This window comes from Cervus elaphus, chromosome 18 (genome assembly GCF_910594005.1).
Source record: "Cervus elaphus chromosome 18, mCerEla1.1, whole genome shotgun sequence".
Taxonomy (NCBI): Eukaryota; Metazoa; Chordata; class Mammalia; order Artiodactyla; family Cervidae; genus Cervus; species Cervus elaphus.
In genome coordinates this window covers 97,294,912-97,320,991 of record NC_057832.1, presented here as the reverse complement: position 1 = coordinate 97,320,991, position 26,080 = coordinate 97,294,912, and the positions used below count along the sequence as shown (strand labels likewise).

At 37.0% G+C, this 26,080-nt stretch overlaps 1 protein-coding gene across 4 annotated transcripts in view; it reads left to right on the top strand.

The window, feature by feature from the left end:
* Nucleotides 1-26,080, top strand: part of GRM8 (glutamate metabotropic receptor 8) — an 834,842-nt gene that overhangs the window by 491,416 nt on the left and 317,346 nt on the right. For all 4 annotated transcript variants that reach the window (XM_043873262.1, XM_043873263.1, XM_043873264.1 and 1 more), the window contains exon 7: nt 23,142-23,342. In XM_043873262.1, the coding sequence (XP_043729197.1) occupies nt 23,142-23,342 (201 nt within the window). The remainder of the gene's footprint in view (nt 1-23,141; nt 23,343-26,080) is intronic.

Here is a 26,080-nt window from a genome sequence, read left to right as displayed (position 1 = left end):
AAAACCAAACAAACAGGAGATAAATATTATGATTTATTTTCAAGGCCCATTTAAGTGGGTGAATATCTATACTTCTTGCTGTTAATGATTCAAAATAATTTCTAATGGCTGTGATTTTCCCCATAATCTATTAAGGCATTATTGATTAATCACAGAGCCTATTGTACATTAGTAAACATTTCTGTATAGGATCATTGATCCCAAATCCATCTCCATGGTTCTTTTAGATAGTGTGGTCTTTGGTAGGTTGACTCCTTTTATTCCAGTTTTTCTCTAAATGTGGAAATATCTTAGGCAATCCTTTTGGAGTTTTTTTATTTAGAACTGTTTCAGCAAAACTCAACAATTACTATTTACGTTTTACTGCAGACATTTACTGGGCTTCTCAGGTGATGCTAGTGGTAAAGAACCCACCTGTCAGTGCAGGAGACAGAAGAGATGCAGCAGGTTTGATCCCTGGGGAAGATCCCGTGGAGGAAGGCATGGCAACCCACTCCAGTATTCTTGCCTGGAGATTCCCATGGACAGAGGAGCCTGGTGGGCTATAGTCCATGGGGTTGCACAAACTCAGACGTGACTGAAGCAAATTAGCAGGGCACAAACATTTATTAGCTAATCCATTGGATCAATTTGTCTGAGTGGTTTGTGGTATTCTGACTCTGTAGATTAAAAAATCACTCTTAATCTGAGGAGACATGATGACTTTCAAGTCCTAATTCTACTGGTTTTTGCTTTGAGTCTGTCAGCTCTGTCACTGATACTAGTAACTCAGGTTTACTGTGTCTGCAGTGACTTCACATACTTTTATTTTAACCACCTTAAGTATAGGAAGTTTTATTTGGTTGCTCAAATTTTTTTAAAACATATGTTTTTAAAAGTTGAAGTCTAGTTAATTTACAGTGTTGTGTTAGTTTCAGGTGTACAACAAAGTGATTGAGTTCTACATATGTATATACTTACATATATATATGCATATATATATATATATCCTTTTGCAGACTCTTCTACATTATAGGTTATTAAAAGATATTGAGTGCTCTACAATAAGTCCTTGTTGTTTACCTATTTTATATATCGTAGTGTGTATCTGTAAGTCCTATACCTTTTAAAATTTGATCTTAAGAGTTGTATGAAGCATGCAGGCCGGGAATAATTATTAATTCTGTTTTCTGGATCAGGAGATCATGGCTCAGACTTTTAAGTGTCATGTGCTTATCAGCCTGTAAGTGCCCGAATCGTCCCTTGAATGTAGACCTTCTGACCTGTAGTGACCTTTCTACTCTATCATTACCATCTTTTATTAGAATAGACCAAACCAGGCAAAAAAAAGCTAAAAGTGCAGTGGGATGATAGCTGTTACAAGGAAACCGCTACTTTAAATTTTAAACTATAGCTCAGAAAGGAAGTAAAAAAAAAAAGGACACTTTTTATTACAAGTAGAAAAAGAAAACAAATAACCAGGTGAATATTTGAAAATGAACTGGTAGAACTGTCGTGAAAACTTCACTTGGCAGCTTGATTACTACGACACACTCCTCCCAACTTTTTTGTTTCTGGAAGGGGAAATGAGGTTTAGGGGATTAGCATGAACATGAAGGAGTATTCTGCAGTACAAATTATATTGCAGGAAAGAATGTGATGTAAATTCTATGGAGTGGACCTCAACAGGGAATGAGGAATGAGGAAGGCGCTTGTATCTTCTGCACTGAGGGGCAGTGCAGGAAGGACCACAGAAAACATGGGCACAGACGATGGCTGGATATCCTGCTGACAGTTGGCAAATATTGTTCTGTTTCCCTCAGTCACTGAAATGGCTTCGACAGAGTCAGTATACTGGCTGGGAAGGAAAAATCACCTGGTAATGTACATAGAGGGTTTTCTTTTTCTTTTTTTTAAGGTCAGAAAAATAGCTTTATTTTCAAGAACCATGGATTTGTTTGGGCTTGAAACTCCTTGAAATATAAGAGCTGTGATGGTAAAGTCAGGAAGATCACCAGGTTCAGGTTAATTAATGAGTAGAGTTGAGAGTAATGTGGAATTACAGCTAACTGCTCACAGTTTAAACCAGTGGCTCTTACTTCACAGTGCCTCAGAATCACTTTGTTAAAATGCAGAATGCTGAGCCCCAGTTCTAAGTTTCTGATTCGGTGAAACTGGGGTGAGACCTGAGGCATTTCTTTTCTATCAGGTTCCCTGACGGGTGCTGCTGCTGTGGCCCATCCAGGGACCACATACACTGTGTGGACCACTGGAGACGGAGACAACAAACATATGGATACCAACGGGGAAGCGGGTAGATGGGATGAATTGGGAGATTGAGATTAAAACATATACACTACTGATGCATGTGTGTGTGTGTTCAGAAGCTCAGCTGTGTCCGACTCTTTGTGACCCTGTGAACTGTGAGTCCTCCAGGCTCCTCTGTCCATGGGACACTATATACAAAAGATATCTAATGAGAACCTACTATGTACTCAGGGAACTCTACTCAGTTCTCTGTGGTGACCTAAATGAGAAGGAGATTTAAAAAAAGAGGGAATATATGTATACATATAACTGATTCATTTTGCTGTGCAGTAGAAACTTACATAACATTGTAAAGCCACTATACTCTAATTAAAAAAAATTCTTTTTTTAATGTAGCCTTGATTACTCTGGGTTTCCAGCATCAGTGGATATTGGTAAAAAGACAACACACCATTCACTGTGAGGTTTTTTAAAATTCTCATTAAGAAAACATACTGTTCATAAGTGGGAGGCCAGCAGGACTGAAATAACCTGCGGTGCCCCTGTTGGCCTTCCCCAGTTCTCTGTTCCTGAGGGATACACTGCGGCCATGAACCTGGCCCTCCAGAGGGCCATCCTGGCAGACACTGGAGGTTACAGCAGCTTTTTGCATGCGCCACAGGTCTCTCAGTCGCCCGTCTGGAAACGTCTCATTTAGAATCTGTGAGCTTCTTTTGAGAGGGTATTAACAAATACCAGGCACTCCTAATTTCTGAAGAAAACTCAGCATCATCTGATACTGCATTGAGGAAGAACGCAGAATATTCAGGTGTGCTATTCAGTATCTCTGTCTCCATCCCTCCATCTTTCAAAAAAACCCGTTCCCCTGCAATTACACGTTCCATTTCAGGGCAATGATTAATGACCTGATTACAATTGATGTTTATCTGCTTTAGAGTTTTTCTCTTTTTTTAATGGCATTCAGTTAACTGCTCTTATGGGTCCTTTACCCAAGAGCTGTGGCCAAGAGGCTATTTCTCACTTGATGGCAACAAATAATAATTATGAGCAAAATACTTCGAAAGAGTGTGTAAGGGCTATGCTTTTGGACACAGCCCCGTGAATTGGCCTGTAGACGTTACAAGTCGGTTTCCCGTTCAGAGCTCCTACACAAGGAGAAAAGGGAATGCCCTCCTCCTTGTTTCTGTACTTGAGTGTATGCAGAATTCGATATGTGAGTCACTGCCTGGAGCTGGCAGCCACCCTGGTTACAGCAGGACTTAAAAAAACTGGTCTTGGAAAGTTGTCTCCGACAAAACAACACAGACAATGCTTTACATTAAAACATGAATATAGTACAGATGGTAGAAAGAAAATAACAATGCTAATAGAAGGTCTGTGTTGTACGTGCAAGTCACAATAAAGAAGACTGCTAGGAAGTGAAGATATTCAATTATCTCAACCTGACATCTCAAATTCAGTCCTTTTTGAGAATAGTAAGGCTGTAGTAGTATGATGTTATTAAGAAATGCATGCGAGGCTTGATAGACCTCTCTCTCTCTTTTAGCTTCTCTGTCTCTTTAATAGAATAACTGCATTTATGACTTGTACAGGTCATTATCACTCAGATGCATTCTTTGGGTGGGGTCACACTCTATATTAGTAAGCTGGCCACCTTGGGATGTACATTTATTCCAACAGATGCTCGGGCTCCATTTAGAACACCAGAACACTGGCACTGTCGTCTATCAAATGGCACCCTAGTGATCCCAAAGAGTTAATGAGAATCTCAGACTTCCTATTTAGCCCTCCCTCCCCCAAATAGGAAAAACATCTGACTCACATTTCACAGTCGAGCAAAGCAGTCAGCACCCATTGAGTTCATGTCGAGTCCTCGCACTCAGAGCCTCTTTCTCCCTGAGTCTCCCATTCCTGTCCGCACCTACGGTTCATGGGGCATCACTGCTGCTCTTCCCCATTCACCTTCACCTGTTGGGACTCTGAACCATCCTTACCATAGGTTCCTGTCTCTATTAGTGCATCCTGTCTCCAGAGGTGGTCTCTGACTTGGCAAATTTTTCTTCACTCTCTGATCTCCTTGGCACAACTATCTAAACATACAGCTGATTCACCTCCAGAACTTATAGCCATAGTTTTTATGAAAAAGAAGCAATCTTTTAAATAAAATGCTGATATAATGGTTTACTACAATGACAAATGCAACTGTGTGAATAAATACTAATGCAAAGCCCACTGTTGTTTCTGTTTAGTGACTAAATTGTGTCCAAATCTTTGTGACCTGATGCACTGTAGCCCACCAGGTTTCTCTGTCCTTGGGATTTCCCAGGCAAGAATACTGGAGTGGGTAGCCATTTCCTTCTCCAGGAGATCTTCCTGATCCAGGGATCAAGCTAGCATCTCCTGCATTAGCAGGCGGATTCTTTACCACTGAGCCACCAGTTCAGTTCTGTTGCTCAGTTGTATCTGGCTCTTTGTGACCCCATGGTATTCAGCACACCAGGCTGCATCACCAACTCTTGGAGCTCGCTCAAACTCATGTCCATCGAGTTGGTGATGCCATCCAACCATCTCATCCTCTGTCATCCCCTTCTCCTCCTGCCTTCAATCTTTCCCAGCATGATTCTTTTCCAGTGAGTCAGTTCTTCACATCAGGTGGCCAAAATATTGAAGTTTCAGCTTCAGCATCAGTTCTTCCAATGAATATTCAGGACTGATTTCCTTTAGGATGGACTGGTTGGATCTCTTTGCAGTCCAGGGACCCTCAAGAGTCCTCTCCAACACCACAGTTCAAAAGCATCAGTTCTTTGGCACTCAGCTTTCTTTATGGTCCAACTCTCACCTCCATACGTGATTACTGGAAAAACCATATCTTTGATCAAATGGACCTTTGTTGGCAAAGTAATATGTCTGCTTTTTAATATGCTGTCTAGGTTTGTCACAGTTTTTCTTCCAAGGAGCAGGTGTCTTTTAATTTCATGGCTGCAATCACCATCTGCAGTGATTTTGGAGCCCAAGAAAATAAGGTCTGTGACTGTTTCCATTGATTCCCCATCTATTTTTCATGAAGTGATAGGACCAGATGCCATGATGTTAGTTTTTTGGATGTTGAGTTTTAAGCCAGCTTTTTCATTCTCCTCTTTCACTTTCATCAAGAGGCTCTTCAGTTCCTCTTCACTTTCTGCCATAAGCGTGGTGTTATCTGCATATCTGAGGTTATTGATATTTCACCCAGCAGTCTTGATTCCAGTTTGTGCGTCATCCAGTCCAGCAGTCGGCATGATGTATTCTGCATATAAGTTAAATAAGCAGGGTATCTTTGCGGGACCTCGCAAAGCCCAACACCCAACATTTAATTTAAAATGTATATGTGAATGTGTATATTATCTCTTTCATCCTTATTGTTTCATAACAGATTTCTCTTTAGCAAGTACAGTAACTCCATATTTATCAAACAAAAAGAAATTTCAATGTATACTTTGATCATGCTAATTATGTGCTTTTTTTTTATTTGTTTTAAAAAAGCTAGAATTTCATTGACAATGTCTTTAAGAATATGCTCTTACATAGACTGCTTTTGCAATTAAACAGATAGTGAATTCCGTACTCCAAACTACCACTTAGACAAAAGAGTATTCAACTCTTGAAATAAATTACAAGAGTCATTATGGTCTTTCTTTTCGAGATAAATTGATCTCTGAGTCTGTATAGCATAATCTATATAGCAGACTTCTCTAGACAGTCACTCTATAGAAGATGTAAATGGTTACAGTAGCAAAAGGCAACTCACACTTTCTATTCCACTGAAATAAAATCATTTTAGCAAGTCATACAATTAGATGATATCCACATATTTTAGATAGAGCATGTTTCATGTTAGTTTAAGCTTGTTATTTGTTACAAAGTAGTAGCTACTTTCTCCTAATGCTTAGTTTTAATTATTTATATTTTAAGCCTGTGTTATTTGTCATGCTGTATGGGGTTTTAGCCTTAAAGAAATAAATTAGCTTCTGTGGAACATTAACCTGTACATCTGGTCTGGATACTGGTGCTGAGGAAGGGAGCAGCCGCTGAAGAACTTTGGAGTCTCTGTCATTTGTCAGGGCGGTAAAGATAAAAAGCTTCAAGACCCCATAAATTTATAACATGGAAGCTGAGTAGGAGTTTCTTGCTTTTTCTTTATGTGTTGCCTTGTTTGTAGGGCCATAATTATAAACTGATTACAGCTAGAGAAAGGATGCTTCCATTCTGCGCCTTGCTGAATAGTAATTACACTGTTACTGTGTTTCATTGCCATTTTTTGTGGTAGTTGTTAGTCTTTTGAACATTATTAAGCTAGCTTAGACTTTTTCAACGTGGCTTCTGGCAAGCAGGAAATGTAAAATAAGTGTAAAATATGTAAGATGTTTATAGTGATTATCTTACTGTGTGCCATAAATCATATTGTAGAAACCTACGTGTATACTGGAAACAAAACATCTTATTTTTCTATCTGTATTCATTTGTATCATATTTGATGCTGTTCCCCTCTGCTCCTTGTTCTAATTCTCTTTCTTCCTTGTCATATAGGCGGTTCAAAGGCTGTTTCAAAGGTAGAATGCCCTCTGTTATAAGATCTTAAATATGATCTGGACAGCATGAGATCTATTTCCATGTGCTTGGATAGCTTATCTTTCATAAAGGTTGCGTTTATATCAGCTGAAAAGCAGAACTATTGACAGTTATTTTTTTTCTTCTATCTCTGAGCTGATTTATTTTTTTTGTTTTAAATTGACTGAATCGACCTGAATGCTGTCTCACAGGTGTAGTCTGTGAACTCATTTCCTAGAGCCTAGGCCTAATTAGTCTAAATGTTTTCTTGGTTTGCTACTAACTGTATGTTTATACTTATGATAAAGACCATGTAAAGAATAAACTAGAATTCACTCTTTATGTACTTTAATGTAATTGTATTTTATCACTGCAATAGATAGGGAAACCAAATTTCCCCACCTTTTAAGGCCTAAGAGATATTTGAGTGACTCTGGGAAAAAGGGGGCAATATTCAGGAAGACTGTAGTATCAGTAGAATGGAAAATGTTAAAAAGCACATTTAATTTGGAGAATAAGGAATAAAATAAATATAAAGGATATTGGAAATAAGTTTTTGAATGATAGAATAATCATACCTTTTTTAGATGACTTTTGTTGTTTTTTTGGTTTTGACCAAAGGTTGATTGGAGGAAGTAAATGGTAGAAGTGAATTTTCTAATATGATACTTTGAAATAGAAAGAAGTAGGTGGGAATTTCCTCCTCATCTTTAGTTATTTGAATTTTATTCTCAACTGACATCTTTTAGCTAAGATAATGAAATTGATCATAACATGAAAGGTTTAGGAATTTCTTTGAAAATTACTGAAGGTACTAAGAATTATATTTCAGTGGAATTTACCTTCTTTGAAGAAGTTGCATATTTGAGGTGTGAAGTATTAGCCACTCAGTCGTGTCTGACTCTTGCAACCCTATGGACTGTAGCCTTTAAGCCTCCTCTGTCTATGGAATTCTCCAGGCAAGAATACTGGAGTGGGTAGCCATTCCCTTCTCCAGAGGATCTTCCTGACCCAGGGATTGAACTTGGATCTCCTGCATTGCAGGCAGATTCTTTACCATCTGAGCCACCAGGGAATCCCGTAATTGAGATGTGATGACCTACAAATATGTGCAGGAGATGAGATAAAATATCCAAAAATATAATTAAAAGATCTAGCAAATTATTGAAGCACAGAAGTCTATGCCATAGCAAGTAAAAGTTGGGGATGATTATGAAGAAGTGAAGGAGCAAAACATAATAAATGGTAAATTATGTAATAAAGAAGATGAGATACCACCTGGAAAATTGATCAAAGTAAATAGAAAATTATTCATCATTTTGTAACTATAATAGGAATAAAAGATCTTGATAGGCAGATTTTTTAAAATTAGATTGAGAGGAAAATAGCAATTGGTTTGATAATATTTGATAATGTTTTTTTCTGTATTTTTAATAGTGAATTTTTGTCTTTGAAGAAAGGTAGAAATGTTATTAATAAAAGTTATACATAGGAAATCTTTTTAAAGCTAAATGTTTTTTCCACATGTAATATCAATTGACTGGTATCCAATAAAAAAGGAATACTGTAGAATTTGGCTGGAGTTGTCCCTCCCCTCTTTGTTGATTCCTAGAAATCTGGGGAGAGGCTCATTATTGGAATAGTTGAAATAAATGGCCATCTATATTTGGTGATTCTTTCCTACATACGGTATGCTGATTACATGCATTCCAGAAGTGAAGGCATGTCAAGAAAATAATCTCAGGCTCGTCCCAATTTGAACATTATCAGCCTTGAATATCTCTTTGTGAAGCAGTTTATCTTGCTGGTGTCAGGCACTTGTTGGGCAGGGATGAAGGGACAGGAGCATGGCTGTTTAGAGGAGAAACATGATCAAGAACTACAGAAGCAAGAAGAATTGGAAATGAACTTGGTCTCCCTCATAACTTGGTTAGACATAGCCCCTGACTAGGGGGGCAGAAAAGAGCCAATATTGTTGAGGAAAACAGCATTTCCAGACAGAATACAGCACTGAAAATGACTCCATCTGTGAACTTAGCTGAGAAAAAGAGTGAAAAACAGTCATGCAGTTCAAAAGCACTTTGTCACATTAATCTGATGTTTTTCCAAATGAGATCAACGCATCCAGTTAATCAACAAAATGTCTATACATGCTAATTATAATAACTATAGAGAGGCTTTGAGTCTTCTTTGTTTATCATATTTATTATTAAGCCATTAGAGTGTGGGCTAGAATAATTAGTTATTATCAAGGAACATAATTGGCTATAGGATTGTACTTAAAAAGTGAAGGATAAGACGTTGCCACAAGAAGTAATCCGTAGGGGTAGGACCTAAGTCTATTTGTAACTTTTCATTACATGGCAGAAGAAAGGACCCTTTGATTCTGAGATGACAAGCATGGAAGGATGGGATAGAGGGTACATTTATTGAGATGTTACTATGTGCATGGAGGGCTTCCTCAGAGGCACTCGTGGTAAAGAACCTGCCTGGCAATGCAGGATACATAAGAAATGTGGGTTTGGTCCCTGGGTAGGGAAGATCCCTTGGATGAGGGCGTAGCAACCCACTCCAGTATTCTTGCCTAGAGAATCCCATGGACAGAGGAGCCTGGCAAGCTACAGTCCATAGGGTCACAAAAAGTCAGACACAACTGAAGCAAGTTAGTATGCACATACATCCTCATCTTAAAAAATGGAAAGAATAATAAAATTTGCTTCATGGAGTTATTACAGGGGTTGTGTAAAAACATTATATTTGTCTAGCATGGATGTTGGCTCACAATAGATCCCATTCAATGTCTCTTCCTCTTAGCCTCTAAAAAGAAGACTGTTTATGAAAATTTGTTCATTTGAACCATGATGTCTACATGTTTCCTTTATCATGTCTCCCTGTTTTCTACTCAAGTCCTTGATACTAGTAACGTAATTTGGGGAGTAAAAATAAACCACTGGGAACAGACTCAAAAAAGCAGATTTGTTAGAAATAAATTTAAAATTGCATCTCAGGATACAATTTTCACATTGGTTCTAAATATATCAAATTCTATTTATAATTTTTCTCACAAAATGTGTTTTTGTATTTAAAGCATGTGATGAAAGTTTAAAGATGAAAATATTTTCAATTCTTTTTGCATTTGCATGCATTAAAAGTTTAAAGATGGAAATATTTTCAATTTCTTTTTTCTTTGCATTCACATACAGGGGTAGTAATGGGAGCTCCCAACTAGTTGTGTTCTGACTTTCCAGTTCAAACCAGAGCTGGTTGCCAGAACAGAATCTTTGGGGTTACAGAGCTAGAATTCCATATTTGTCTTGGAAAGGTCCATATAGGTGTTCTAGGTCCATATAGGACTCACACTAAATCATGAGCTATTATTTAGTTTACATGTAATGGTGAAGGAAACTACAGTTTATACCAGTTAGATTAAAAAAAAAATGATGTGAAGCAAATCTACTCTGTGGTAAATTTCTAGTCAAAAACCACAATGTTTGATCTTGGGCAACTGTGTGTATCAGTTTGGCTTAATGAATACTGATGTTTTATTGATTATTTAGGAAGTGAGCAAATACAGTCACAGGTTCCTGATTTATAAGGAGTTTGAAATGAACACTTACCTCATCTTGGATCTGTTGTTTCAACACTGTCTAAGACAGTTAGTCTCAGATGTTCTATTTCCTCTATTATGGAAATTATCCTACCAGTCTTGAGTGTAGAGAAACAAAAAACAGAACACCCCTACTGATGCTATCTTTTATGTACATTTATTTGAACATAAAATTGAAAGACATAGCTTTAGTTTATTTGACAGAAGTTTTCCCAGTTGTACTTTATTATATCCCATAATAGTTTCCTGGAGTGACACTTCATAGAATACTAAAACAAAGGAGATGGAGGTGTTATTATGCACAGCTAATTGGGATTATTTTACTGATATAAGCCTTCTTTAGAAAGAAACTTGATGCAAGTTGGTTTAACAGACATTGATACTCACTTAAGAAGTATTTGAGCACCATACTATGCCCAGTGGGTATTCTCAGGAGGCAGATCCAGTCACCAATCTTCATGAAGTTTCAGATCATTAGGAGAGAAAAAATACTATTTAGAAACAAGCTGTAAATCAAGAATTGTCACTGAAAGATGAATCTCACTTATTCATTAAGCACAGTCTGCAGCCTCTGTGTTTACTGATTCCTGGTGAGGACGTGGTGTGAGTAGATGGTTTGCATCCCTTAAGGTGTCTGATAGAAGCAGAGGATGATTGAATTAATTGGAAGGCAGCAAGAGAGGTCATCTTGTCTGGTCCCTGTCCCTGTGAAGGATGACATAGAAACTCTCCCAGACAGATTGCGACCTGCTTTAATCAGCCTCTGGCATTATACCTACGCCTGTGCTGTGACCCCTAAAATTGGGAAGAGGAGTGAAGGACCCAGTCAGTCACCCAGAGGATGGACCACATTGCACAGAGGCAATGATTGTTTTCCTTTTGCATTTGGGTAGTCCAGGACTACAGACAGACACCCTAAAAAGTCCATTTCAAAGATTTGCATCTTATACTCAAAGTACTTCAGGTTTTCTTTGTTTTTTAAGTTTCTGTCATCAAATCCTTGGCTTTTATGTTTTTGGCATTTTCTACCAAAAAAAATGCTGCTTTGAATGTTATTGGTTTTCACCAATACTCCTGTTAAGTTGGTGTGAGAGCCTTACCATAACTCACCCCTTCATTTCTTCCCATAATTCACTCAGTGATTCTTTTAAGGCTTTTCATTTCATGATGGGCAAACTCACTTAGAGGTTCCCTCAAGTTTCACTTATTCTTGGTGGAACTCAAGTAGGAAGGGAGCAGAAATGCAGCTGAAAAGAGGCAAAGTGATATGAAGGGAAGAGCCATGGCATGAAGTGGTTAAGGTTCTATCATGGTTCTATCTCTTAATCAGCTATCAGATCTAAAGACATCACTCAGTGTTCCTCTACCTTAGTTTCATTGTTTGTAAAATAGGAAGATTGGACTAGGTCAGTGAGTTTCCATTTTTTCTTTTTTACTTCATTGAAGATTAATAATTTGTTGTACATGGCAACCTAGTACACACATGTCTTGCAACTGAAATAAAAGCTTCAACTATTACTTCCTGTTACTATACGTGATGTGCTTGATTACTCTTTTCTTTAAAGGTATGCTGTTTGTGACTCACTACATTGATTTTAAGAACCACTAATAGACCATGGCATGAAGTTTAAAAACAGTACAATGGCTGATTTTTAGGGTTGTTTTAGCATGAGAATTCCTAGTTTATTCATTACAAGTTCAAGATTTCTTCATGATTACTGTCACCCTGGCTTTTGTGCTCCTCTTACTTCCCTTTCTCACCCAATCATTTAGATCTTAATCCTAATATCTTTCTATGACATCAGGACTAGGTGAGTTTTGATTTACCATTGTATCCAGCTCAGTGCTTAGTATATCATACAAGGACAAATGATGATAGACAATAGAAATGATAAAAACATCCCCTTATATAGTACTTCCTATTTTCAACACACTGCCTTATATATGTTAACTCATTTAATTATGACAATCCCTATGGGGTGAGATACTGTTACTATCCCATTTTACAGATAAGAACACTGAGGCATGAGGTATTCAGGAACTTAAAGTCCCATAGATAACAATTGGCGATGCTGAGACTTGGACCCAGACAGACTGGGTGCAGGGTGGTTGTTCCGAATCACTGAACTAAATTGCCTTCATTATACTTATTGAATGAATATATGAAACTATATTCTGGGTTTATATTGTGATTTCTTTTGTCTGGGTAATTGGAAAAGGGTTGCACATTATGGAAGATGAACTATGTTATAGTCCCACATAACAAATAGTGGTGTCCGTTTATTCACTATGTAACATGCCAGATCCTCTACGTTATCTCAGTGCTTACAACAGCCATGCATAATAGGTGTACATTCCTATTTTCTGAATAAAGAATAACTCAGAGGCAAAGTCTCATCTTCTGATCTCAGAGCCCATACATTTTTTGCTTGTTTTGTAGAAGAGAGAGGACTTAATCTGGGACTTGTTGGATGCATAGAGTTTAAATAAGGAGAGAAGAAAATGTTGAGCATTAAAAGTAAATTGGAATTTAGGAATTATACCGTGAAGAATCAGTCAAAAATAAAATGAAAAATTCTACTTGATAAAGTTCAAAAACACAAAATATTGAGGAATTACTTGAAAGGAAATGAGCAAGTAGCACATCTGTCTGAGGATTCCAAAAGACTTGAATAAGTAGAAATCCTCGGTTCACAAATGGGAATGCTTGAATATTGCAGCTCTACAGCAAGTCTTCTGCAACTAACTTAAAAAACTGATGCAATTCTAAGAAAAGATTCAATTACTGAAACGTTTAAATAATTCTAAAGTTTATTTGTAAAAATTATCAAGAATTAAAAAAATAAAACTACTGATAGAATTTGCATGAACAGATGGTACAATCTATAGAATTACAACATTTGTAAAAAGCAAAAGAGAAGAATAAAGGAGTATTGGCACGTTAAGATACAAGCACCCTAGACCAGAATTTCCATATGTACATATCCAAGAATATGTAAGAGTCTGATATGTGTTAAAAGTGCCTTTATATAAATTAATGGGAAAAAAGAATATTTATTCAATAGGAGAATAGGTTTGCAGTTTAGAAAATATAAAATCAGATCCTTACCTTACACCAAATATCACTTTGGATATCAGGAATTAAATTCGGACACCTGAATCCATTAAGTGAACTATATTTCAAGTGGTATGAAAACCATGTTTTCCTAAAATAAGGGGAAATCCTCATTAAAGGTGAAGTGAATAGTGCATATTTTAAAAGTATACCAGAATTATCTTAATTTTTAGAAATAAAGAGGGGAAGAAAAATGATGTGAGGCAATAGACCAGTGTGCAAACATTGGTTAATATGGTGGATCAAAAAATTTTCTCTATTTTCTTCTTTATACTTTTCCCCTCACTTTTCTACAAAGACTGTGATTTACTTTTATAGTTAGAAAAAAATGTTTAAGACAAATCTTAAAGTGTGTCATAGGGTCTGCAATGAGAAGTATAATATAATTTTGAGTGGAAGGTGGGGCATTTGAAATTGAAAACCCTTGAAATCCTGTCCCCTGAAGGGGAAAATACGAAGGGACAATTTGAATTCTTCAATAGGGGAGCTTTAATACACTTTAAAGAGAAAAACTCAATGATAAAGTCTACTATTTATCAGCATCTTTACATACTGTTTTGAATCAAAATTTGTCTCTAATGTATATGATCTAAGATAATTATGTAGAAAAATGTAACTGTTTGAATTTTATCAAATGCCTATTCTTTGTTTAGGGACCTAGATATATCTATGAAATGACATTCTCTTCTGAACACCTTTCTTTTAAACTGGTGGTTTTGCCTGAAGATACACTCAATCTTATTTGCCACTTACCTTAGGTTTTTCAGTGTTTTAAGAAAACCCTAGGGCATTGCATGGAAAATTTAACACCTGAAGGGGACAGCTGGCACCTGCCTGAAGCATTTTCCATTTCCTGCCAGGCACAAAGGAGAGTTATTGTGGGCTGTGTAGCACTCTTCACTGTTGATTTACAAGTGTCTCCTGATGTGTCCTCAGGCAGCTAAGGGCTTTCAATTCTTGGGACTATATTTAAATTACAGAAGAAGATGGAGAGCATGTGATTCTCTGTAGAGGACCCTTACCTTCTCATTTTTGCATGCCCTGTGTAAATAGATAAAGCCAAGGCTCAAGTTAGTTGGCTAGTCTAACGCATCTGTTTATAAAGGTCTTTGACAAAGCCTACTATAGAATCTATGAAGCAGGACCTTAGGTGTGCAATTCTCTCCTGACCTTGGTGGTGTTTTCCTAGAGAAATCCTCTAGACGTATAAATACATGCACAAAGGTACATTCTTACCCTCCAAAGCTAAAATGCTCATTTATATTTTATAAACATAAAGTTATAGGTCTTATTAACTTTGGTTTTTACTACAAATATCCAGTCACCTTGCTTATGAATTTATGCTAATTTCATCTCTGGTATACGGTTGAAATTCACAAACAAAATTTTTTTTGTAGTTTAGAAAAATGCTTAAGATGTTATTGAAATGAATTTCCCCCACTTAGCATTTCAATATAGATACTGCCATTTGTTGATATTAGTGTTTATTAGGATTTCTGTAAAAGTGTATATTATTTTATAATATTCTTTAATCCATGCTCCGCTAATCTCTTTAAAGATTCACACACACACACAACTGGCACACATAAACACACAATCTCTATACTTTACTAGGAGATAAGCCAGTCATAATGGCTGAACATTAAACGGGAATTCAGAGAAGTAAAAATTAAGCCTGAACTGAGAGAATCAAAGAAAACTTCACAGAGGAGGAAGAAGTTAAGCAGTAAATGGGAGAGGTTTAGTGTCAGACCTGACCTGACCACTTCCTGCCATAACTTGTATGATCTTGGATAAATTATTCAACATTCTGAGTCTTAGTTCTTTTATCCATTTTAAAAAAGGAAGAAGAAAAAAGGAATAATGATAATTTATGATCAAAGAGAGGCTATCTGTGAAGAGTCCTGCCCGTTTTAATTGTTGGTGTCCTCACTCTTCCCTTTCACATCTTCATAATTGATTTTCCATAATTGATTCTTTTAACCTTTGGATCAAACTAAAAAGATAAATGAAAATGTTTCCCCTTTGTGAGGAACCAAATTCAATATATAGCTCAAGTCTAAGAATAATGAAAATGTAGTGATGCAGTTAATCAGTCTGAGAATTCAAGAAGAAAAATCCAGGCTGACATTTGGTACTTTTTTTCTGTTAATGCAGAATATCTAGGTCTTGGTTACTGGGTATTCCTAACTGTTTTGGAGAATTGAGTTAGTAGTGTCTGTTCCGTCACACCCTAATACGGTCTTCAAGTGATCTTGGAAAGTGTAAAGAGGAAACAGAAATAAAAGAAGTTGCCTTAGATTCTAGAATTTTAGAACTGAAGGGACCCATATTGATCATCTTGTTCAGTCCTCTAATTTCTACTGAGAAATAAATAAATGTCAGAGGGATCATGACTTGAGCATAAGTCTTTGAATTTGCAAACCATTGATCTAGAGGCAGCACTGCATAAGGTATTTTACTCCAAAGTGAACGTGTTAGTCGCTCAGTCAAGTCTGACTCTTTGTGACCCCATGAACTGTAGCCCACCAGGCTCCTCTGTCCATGGAATTCTCCAGGCAAGAATACTGGAGTGGGTAGTCATTCTCTTCTCCAGGGGATCTTCCCAACCCAGGGATAGATCCCAGGTGTCCTGCATTGCAGGCAGATTCTCTGTCATCTGAGCCACCAGGTAAGTCCATTTTACCCCAAGGTGGTATAAATTATTTCAGTGTTATAATCAACTGTCTCACTGTTATAGGATTATTCTAGACATTTGGGCCTGTATTCTTTCAATAATTTGATAAATTTATATAAAGTTTATCTTATATAAATTCTATGTTAGAGAATATAAATGTTATAGAATCTTATGCTAGAGGATATAAAATACTATAGAATTTAAAAATCAGTCTTTTTAACTGCAATAAATGGAGCCTTCTTATTCACGTTGTTGCAGGAAGGGGAACCCCTTCCAGGGTGAGAAACTTGGCTGTTGTCTAACACTTGGAAATGAGTTGTCTGAGGAGACACACATGCTGACAAAACAAGAGATTTTACTGGGAAAGGGCACCCGGGTGGAGGGCAGTAGTGAAGGGAACCCAGGAGAACAGCTCTGCCACGTGGCTTGCAGTCACAGGTTTTATGGTGATGGGATTAGTTTCTGGTGATGGGTGGTCTTTAGCCAATCATTCTGACTCAGAGTCCTTCCTGGTGGTGCACGCCTTGTTCAGCCAAATGGATGCCAGAGAGAAGGATTCTGGAAGGTGGTCGGACATGTGGAGTCTCCTTTTGACCTTTGCCAAACCCTTCTGGTTAGTGGTGGCTTGTTCCTTCCCTGTTCCTTACCAGGACCTCCTGTCGTGGAACAACTCATGCAAATGGTTACTATGGTGCCTGGCCAGGGTGGGCGGTTTCAGTTGGTGTGCTTCCCCTAACAACCTGATTTTCCAAATTCTGTTAATGGTGCCATTATCTACTGTCTATCCTGAAAACTCCTTGGTTGTTGATTGCCTCCAACTCTTACCCCCATATTTCATCAGGTTTCTAAATACTGTTAATTTAACATCTAAAATATATTTTCTCTCATTGTTATCCTTATCCACTCTTTCAACCTATTTCTGCCCTGCCTCCCGTCTTGTATCTCTACCTTCAACTTATATTTGTTTCAATTTCTTGGGTTGGCCAAAAAGTTCATTCAGGTTTTCCATAACCCGAACAGACTTTTTGACCAACCCAGTACTTTACATATCATTCCCAAAGTAATTTTAAATACCAGTCTTGGTTCTTTGTTTTCAACCAAACAATATTTAGTATTTAAACTAAATATTTAAGATGCTTCTTGACCTGATCTGAGCTGTTAAATTGAAAAAAAAAATATTAAATATCACTACTGCAGCCTAATTTGAGTTGAAATCTGACCTAAACCTTGGAGACTGAGATGTAGACACCTGGGATGCAGCGAAGAAAGTTACAGGGTGAACATCTAAGTGAAGTCCCGTGGTTTGAATATCTCAGATTATACTCAAGGACCAGAAAGTGGAGCAGAGAAAGGTAGGGTGGTACCTACAGATGAGGCTGGAGAGGAGACCCCATCACAGAGGTCCCTGTGAGCAACTTTGCCAGTTCAGTAAGGTTCAGAAAATTGTCCCAGGTCTTTTGAATTGTGCAACTTGTACCCCAGTCCAGGTCTGCCCAACTGGTTTGTCCTGTTCTTCTGGCTATCTCCATCAGTCAGTTTGTCTTTCCACCTTACCACTGGGCCCATGGTTTTATCCCTCTGCAGTGTGGGAGGTATACACAATTCCTTTGCATATCTTAGTGCCTAGGAGTTATTTCTGTTTAATTGAACTTGCTAATGTTTCTTTCCCATTCTTCCCCTATTGTGTCCTTGAAACAAATCGATTTAAATTCAGTATAAAATGACTTAAGTTTGCTGATATGCTAATGATTACTTTTCAGTGTGTGGTGCAGTTCTTGGCATGATTCTGCCGGGTTTAAGAATGACTATGCAGTTACTACATACATGTGCATTGTCAGGAAAGTGGATCAGAGTATGACAGTCCTGTCTCGTGTGTGTCAAGGAGTGGGGCAAATAGAGTTCTTATGGAATTCAAAATGCTAAGACTGTAGTGAAAAATTCAACCGGTTGGATGTTCGCTTTCCTGGGAATAAAAGGTCTAATATGATTTACATTTTTTCCATTGAATTGACCAGCTGTTTATAAGATCATCACTGCAGTAACATTATGAGTTTTATAATAATTTTAGGAAAAGGAAAATAGCCCCTAGGGTCTTAGTTTATGAAACTAAACTATCTCCTGAGAAACTAGATATTCTTGGAAAACAAAGCTTAACAGCCATGTATCAAAGAATTTAAAATTCATATCAGGTTCATCTTAGGAAGTCACACTGTAATGTATACAGCACTTTATAAACTAGAGCAGATTTACCTTTTCACTAAGAAGGACTAAAACCAAAAGATGCACCTTGGGTTGCAAAGACCTTAACTGAGGTCCACGCAGTAATGCCCAGACAAATAAGCATTTACTCTGTGTACCAGGGACATGAGATACTGTTAGAGTTTTGGATTTCATTAATGAAAACATAAAACAATCTTGCTATAAAATTTATGAGGCTGACTTCATCTCCCACCACACAAACACTTAGCTATATGTTGTTAATTTTAAGCAAAACACTAAAACTCATCACAACTTTACAACCAGTGTTTTAAATGGATGACTGACACACAGCCTTTGACAATATTTAGCACTTTATAGCAATACATTAACACCAACTTTAGAAACTATAGCATACTGAAATTTTACAGCCAATTAAGTTGATGAGTCACTGTCAGCTTGCTAAATTCTTCTTTTTGGTGATAAGAGAAGCATATATAGGAAGTGAGGGGCAAACTCTAGCTCCTGTAAAATCTATACCATCATTATGAACTTGAAATTTTAAGGAATAGAAAAATATTGGGTTGGCCAAAAAGTTTGTTCGAGTTTGGGTCTAAACAGCATGAAAACAAATCAGATGATTTCTTTTAAAGTTTAGAAATGGTAATAGTGGTCAGCTTTTTAGTTTGTCATCGTGCACATACATTGATTTGTGAAAAACATCTTATAGTATCCACTGATGTGTGTGGCAATAGTCACTGGACAGCCTTATGGACTTGAAAAGAAAAAAAGTGAAGTTGGATATATTTAATCTTCCCTCAAACTAATTGGAGTTTATAACTAGTTAAGGAAAGAAGTAATTTGACTAGTGAAAACAGATATCTATGTTTTGAAATTACAGATTAATCATGTCCTCAAGTTGGGAGATTCTGATTCATTAAGTTTGAATGGTGCTATTTAATCTGTACTTAGAAAAGATAACTAAGATGGGAACAACTGCTCTGGGATGCCTAGTCTTCATTTTCAGTTATCCAGTTCAGTGATGCAAAATAAATGACACAAGATCTCTCCATATATAGATAGGGACCTACCCTCAATGTAGTTATTTCAGGTTTTTTATCACTGTATTTCCCTTGTCATATGCCTCTTTTTTATAAGCAACCATGCTGGTCTGCCCAGGACTGTCCAGGTTTTGGTCCTATGACCTGAGAAGCTCCTCAGTCCTGGACAACCAGAGTGATTTGCCACCAGATAAGATCTTTAAAGAAATAACTGAATCTTTTTGGTCACTGTGACCATTCTTCAATATTTATTTGTGAGTTTTCTATTTTGTGGTTAAAATCATGGGAAAGAAATTTTAGGTAGAAGCTGCAAGGATTGTTTTCACAGGTCACTTGATGACATTCTGAACATAAGCATTGAATACTACCTAGGAGCCTCAATCACTGAGACCTGAGTATAATAAGTGATTGAGGTTTCCTTGGTGACTCAGTGGTAAAGAATCTGCCTGCCAATGCAGAAGACTTGGGTTCAATCCCAGGGTCAGAAAGATCCCATGGAGAAAGAAATGGCAACCCACTCTAGTATTCTTGCCTGGGAAATCCCATGGACAGAGAATCCTGGCAGTCCATGAAGTTGAAAAGAGTCAGACATGACTGAGCACTCATGCATAATAAGTGATTGAGACCAGAGGAAAAAATGTTCAATGATTAGATAAATGAAAATGAATAAACTAACTACTACATTTGTCTAGAAAAAAGTCACTGTTTTTTTCAGAGTATAGGACCCAAATATAAAATAACCATTTAAATTAACCTCTCTAAAGTTAGTGGAAACATGCATTAGTGTGAAGAAAGATAATATTTGTTGAACTTAAAGACTGTTTATTAAAGTTGAATAACTGACATTTATGGGAAAATTTAAAGTGCTTGCTTTTGGTCTCTCCTAGTGTTATCAGATGTATAAAGTTTAGGGGAATGTGAAAGTGAGAGGAGATCCTTTTTGCTTTCCTTAATAAGCCCTCAATGTCCTTAACTCACTTGATGACATTCTGGACATAAGCAGTAAAGATTATTCTAGGATCTAGGAGACAAGACACCGCACAGAGATATAAAGACCTGTTTGTTTGTTTTTTCCCTGTGTGTTCAATATGCTTGCCATCTACCCCATTTTTCTGGTGACTGAGAGAATATTGGTGTCAATTTGGAGAAGTGGGAATGGTTCCCATATCTGCCCTGTGTGTCTAAGTGAATTTCACCTCCATAATCTTGGTTTCCTCATCTTTAGAATGAAAAGGTTGGATTATAACTAATTATATTTCATCTAACTTTAACATCAAATTTATCTTCCATTTTTAATTCTGTATTTCTATCACATGTTAAATGATAAACATGAAGTTAAAGGTATAATTTCCAAGGCCAATTCTCAACCCTCAATATACCTAAAACAATTATTCTGTTTCTTCATTTGCTATTATTTTCTCCCAATCTGACGGCTGTCTTTTCACCTTACTTATAGTTTCCTTTGTAGTGCAAAAGCTTTTAAGTTTCATTAGATCCCATTTGTTTAGTTTTGCTTTTATTTCCAATATTCTGGGAGGTGGGTCATAGAGGATCTTGCTGTGATTTATGTCAGAGAGTGTTTTGCCTATGTTCTCCTCTAGGAGTTTTATAGTTTCTGGTCTTACATTTAGATCTTTAATCCATTTTGAGTTTATTTTTGTGTATGGTGTTAGAAAGTGTTCTAGTTTCATTCTTTTACAAGTGGTTGACCAGTTTTCCCAGCACCACTTGTTAAAGAGGTTGTCTTTTTTCCATTGTATATCCTTGCCTCCTTTGTCAAAGATAAGGTGTCCATAGGTTCGTGGATTTATCTCTGGGCTTTCTATTCTGTTCCATTGATCTATATTTCTGTCTTTGTGCCAGTACCATACTGTCTTGATGACTGTGGCTTTGTAGTAGAGTCTGAAGTCAGGCAGGTTGATTCCTCCAGTTCCATTCTTCTTTCTCAAGATTACTTTGGCTATTCGAGGTTTTTTGTATTTCCATACAAATTGTGAAATTCTTTGGTCTAGTTCTGTGAAAAATACCGTTGGTAGCTTGATAGGGATTGCATTGAATCTATAGATTGCTTTGGGTAGAATAGCCATTTTGACAATATTGATTCTTCCGGAAACAATACCATTCACCATTGCAACAAAAAGAATAAAATACTTAGGAGTATATCTACCTAAAGAAACAAAAGACCTATACATAGAAAACTATAAAACACTGATGAAAGAAATCAAAGAGGACACAAACAGATGGAGAAACATACCGTGTTCATGGATTGGAAAACAATTATTCTGAATGACATTCATTTTAAGAACTCTGCATCGTTTATATAATGTATGGCAAGATAACTATAGTTAATGACACAATATTGTATACTTGAAAGTTCTTATAGATCTTAAAAGTTCTCACACAAGGAGTAAAAAGGGAACTCTGTGAGTGATGCATATGGTAACTAACCTTATGGTGGTAATCATGTCACAGTATGCATGTATGTTAAATCATCACATTATGTTTCTTAAACTTACACGGTGTTATATGTCAATTACATAAAAATAAGCTGGAAAAAATAAACAATAAAAACATAAAATTGAGTTTTTATTGGAGAAGAAATTAAGAAGAAAACAAATTGAATGATTCTTCTAAAGATATAGTATTGGTTGCTGAGTTGTGTCCAACTCTGTGATCTCATGAACTGTACCCAGTCAGGCTTCACTACCCATGCAATTCTCCAGGCAAGAATACAGGAGTGAGTTGCCATTTTCTTCTCTGGGGGATCTTCTTGACCCAGGGATCAAAGCTGGGTCTCCTGCATTGTAGGAGGATTCTTCACCATCTGAGCCACCAGGGAAGCCCTAGAGATAAGCAGTGCACTTAAGGAAATATTGTCATTTAATATTTACAAAAACAGCTCCCAAGCAGCACATTCTAAACAAGGACAGACCTGAGGTTATGGGGAGATCTTACTTTGGGCTGCTTATTAGATGATGCTCTGGGAGCTGAGGTGAATGAAAAGAACAACAGTCTATACACATTTTACTTAAAAGATCGAATCACTACCAAAATGCTAGGTAATTACTAGCATGTACAGTATAATAGAACTCAATAAGGTGGAAATGAAGATAATGAAACTATATGTCTTTTATTTACTTTATATCTTTTTGTTGCTAATGGAATAGTTTCTGTTCTTTCCCAATGAAAATTCAATACCCAGTTTAAAAACCTGACTCAGTAAGAATAGGACTAAAATAATCAAGAGTAAAATCAAATAGTTTTGTCTCATTAGGTGTGCCTCAAATGATGAAAATCTTAGCCCTCATGCATTCTTTTAGTGAAATCTAACCCCAGTTGATGGAGAAGGCAATGGCACCCCGCTCCAGTACTCTTGCCTGGAAACTCCCATGGACAGAGGAGCCTGGTGGGCTGCAGTCCACGGGATCGCTAAGAATCGGACACGACTGAGCGACTTCACTTTCACTTTTCACTTTCACGAATTGGAGAAGGAAATGGCAACCTACTCCAGTGTTCTTGCCTGGAGAATCCCAGGGACGGGGGAGCCTGGTGGACTGCCGTCTCTGGGGTCGCACAGGGTCGGACACGACTGAAGCGACTTAGCAGCAGCAGCAGCAACCCCAGTTGATGGCTTTCCGTTTTCTTTTACAGGGCTGGAGCGAATTGCACGGGATTCATCTTATGAACAGGAGGGAAAGGTCCAATTTGTAATTGATGCTGTGTATTCCATGGCTTATGCCCTGCACAATATGCACAAAGATGTCTGCCCTGGATACATTGGCATTTGCCCACGAATGAGTACCATTGATGGGAAAGAACTACTCGGTTATATTCGGGCTGTAAATTTTAATGGTAAGTCTCAACTTTTTTTGGTATCTAAACACTTGAGAAGTGACAAGGGGTGTCTATTCTTCCTATATATAGAATATACTCCAGCAGAGTGGGAAGCATAGGATAAGAAGCAGTTCCCCCTTTTAATCAGAAGTGTGAGTTTTTCCACCTGCTTTTAAATCTCAAACACATTTTTTTGTGTGTGCTACCATTTATCTGTTCCTGAAAGAAGCAGAAGTTAAAAATAAGCCGCTATCAATCAAAATATCACTCTTTCAGAAACAACTTAGGAGGCTCATTTGGAACCACTGACAACAGATTAGATTTCTTTGAAAATGTTTTGTTCATGCCATTATTAGAGAAGGCATTGTTCACATTTTGTTTTGAAACCGATTTTCAGCATTTTAAACAGTAAGATGACTTGAGGAAGAGGGGGTGATTCGGAGCTGCTGTATATTTACATTCTAAAAGCTCTGTGTTAAGCTTCCAAGGCTTCTTTTTCTTTGTATTTCTTTCAACGACTGGGTCAATTTGAAGCAATGAGCTGTATCATGTAAGGTAGAACTACATACAATGAAGTGGAGATGAGATTTGCCTTCTGCGGCAGCAGAAATGCTGCTTCTCTGAGTGACACAAGAAATTAGTACAGAATATGGTGGATTCATAGCACTTGGCTGAGAATAGCCAAACTGCCTGCCTCAAGTGATGAAACTATTGAATTCTGCTGTTCTTTCATGAAAGTTGTGATGGTTGCTGCTCATGACTTTGACCATTATTTTCAAATGAAATGATAGAATGCTCTGAGTTCTCTAATTCTTTCTGTTTGGCTGTAATCCACACAAAGGACATGCCTCCGAGCCACGCACAGTGCTGCACTGTCCATCATAATACACTCCAGTGACCTCAGCTGCCAGCCTTTCTCAAAAAAGCACAAGGTCATCTTCAATTTAGAATTCAAGTGGAAACTTCTTCTTTTACTCTGTTCAGGCAATGGGAGACACAATTTGGTTTACATTCAACCCAAAGGACCCTCTTTTTTCAACAGAATTTGGTGAAACATTATATAACGCCATTCCTTTTGTTAAGAATATAAATAGTAAGGGGAATTTGAAAATAATTTTCTTACAGTGATTAAATGGAGCGCAAGAGGAGTGTTACAATGCAAGGTTATTTACCCTAATGTGAGGTTGGGGAACACTTTGTTTATCTAAATTGTTAAACAGTGGAAAGAGGAATGCAAATGAATATATTTTTTCATTAACTGAAGCTCATCTCCAGAAGAGAGGGAGATCTTTTAAAGAAACATTGGATTAAAGCACTTCAAAGGTGAATTACCAATTTCTCTCTTAACCATAGATAAAAACCTAACCCTTCCTTGATGACTTTAATTATCATACCATACTGTAATATAATGATGCCATTAAAGACTACTAAAAAAGTCATAATGTCTAATGATTATTAACACAATTTGCCTCTAGACACCAATGATTTCTGAGTTCTGTCTACTTTTTACAGTTTTTTTTCCTCTTTGCATTTTCAGAGTACTGTTGCTGTGATTGTTTTGGGGACTGATCCCTTCTATAATTTGCTTCTTTCAATCTACTATGAACACAAAAACACATATAAAATGTCATCAATGTATTTATTGAGTCCATAGAATGTGTTAAACATTATGATAGGTGCTAAAGATACATTACAGGTAGAAACAGTTCAAACAGACCTAAATTTCTTGGGGAATTTAGATATCAGTCAAAAAAGCACATGAAGGTATAATTATGTAATCTGCAATGAGTATTGAAAGAGAAGGTCTGTTGGACTTAAAGTTTGTAATAGGGGAAAATGTCCCTATTCTAGGGAGTTAAAGACAGCTGGAATCGAGATGAAAGGGAGAGATAAGGGCAAAGCAGTAGACAGAACCAGAGAGATCATGAGGTCTTATAGGTCATTCCTACAATTTGTTCTTCATCTTGAAAGCAATAGGAACCCACTGAAGCATAATGGAACTGTGTCTGATACAAGAGTAAACGAACTCCAGATGAGGATCATGTAAAATACAAGAATTTCAGTCTATGAACTTAAAAGAGAATCTCTTTGATTTGAGCTCCTTGGAGATTGATTTTGCTAATGGCTTAAAATTTGGCTGTGTTCCAATAGCTGGTAATAATAGTACTGTAATAATAATAGGGCTAGAGACCTGAGTATACGTAGATTGTCATGGGATATCTAATTTGATTTTCAGTAATTTTCAGGATGTTTATCAATTTTTTATTTCATTATTGGCTTACTGTTAGCATTCATTCATTATTAATACCTTGCCAGTTTCTGATAAAAAGACACATAGGGCTGTTCAAGTAGAAGTACATCAACAAGACAATTGAAAGGAGGAGAAACAAATTTAGTAAAGAACTGTATCTGGTACAGTAGTAAGAAGGAAGGACTAGGTTAAGCACTGAGCTTCCTAAGCAGTCAAAATGTAAAGGGACATTTGATGGAATGCATAAGCTTCATTACATGATAGAAGCAAGTTTATCTTTTTTTTTAGGAGAGAATGAATTCTCTTAGACATTATTTCTAAAAGAAAAGTATCATATAAGACTTTGACAGCCTAATAAGCAGTGTTATTTAACAAAATTTTACTTGGGAAGCCGGAGGGAAACAAAGACTTGCCTCTTAGGATTACTTTTATTGTTACTAGTTGAACAAAATGCTATTTCTATAAATTTTTTAAATGTAAAAATTTATCAGAAGAAAGACATAAA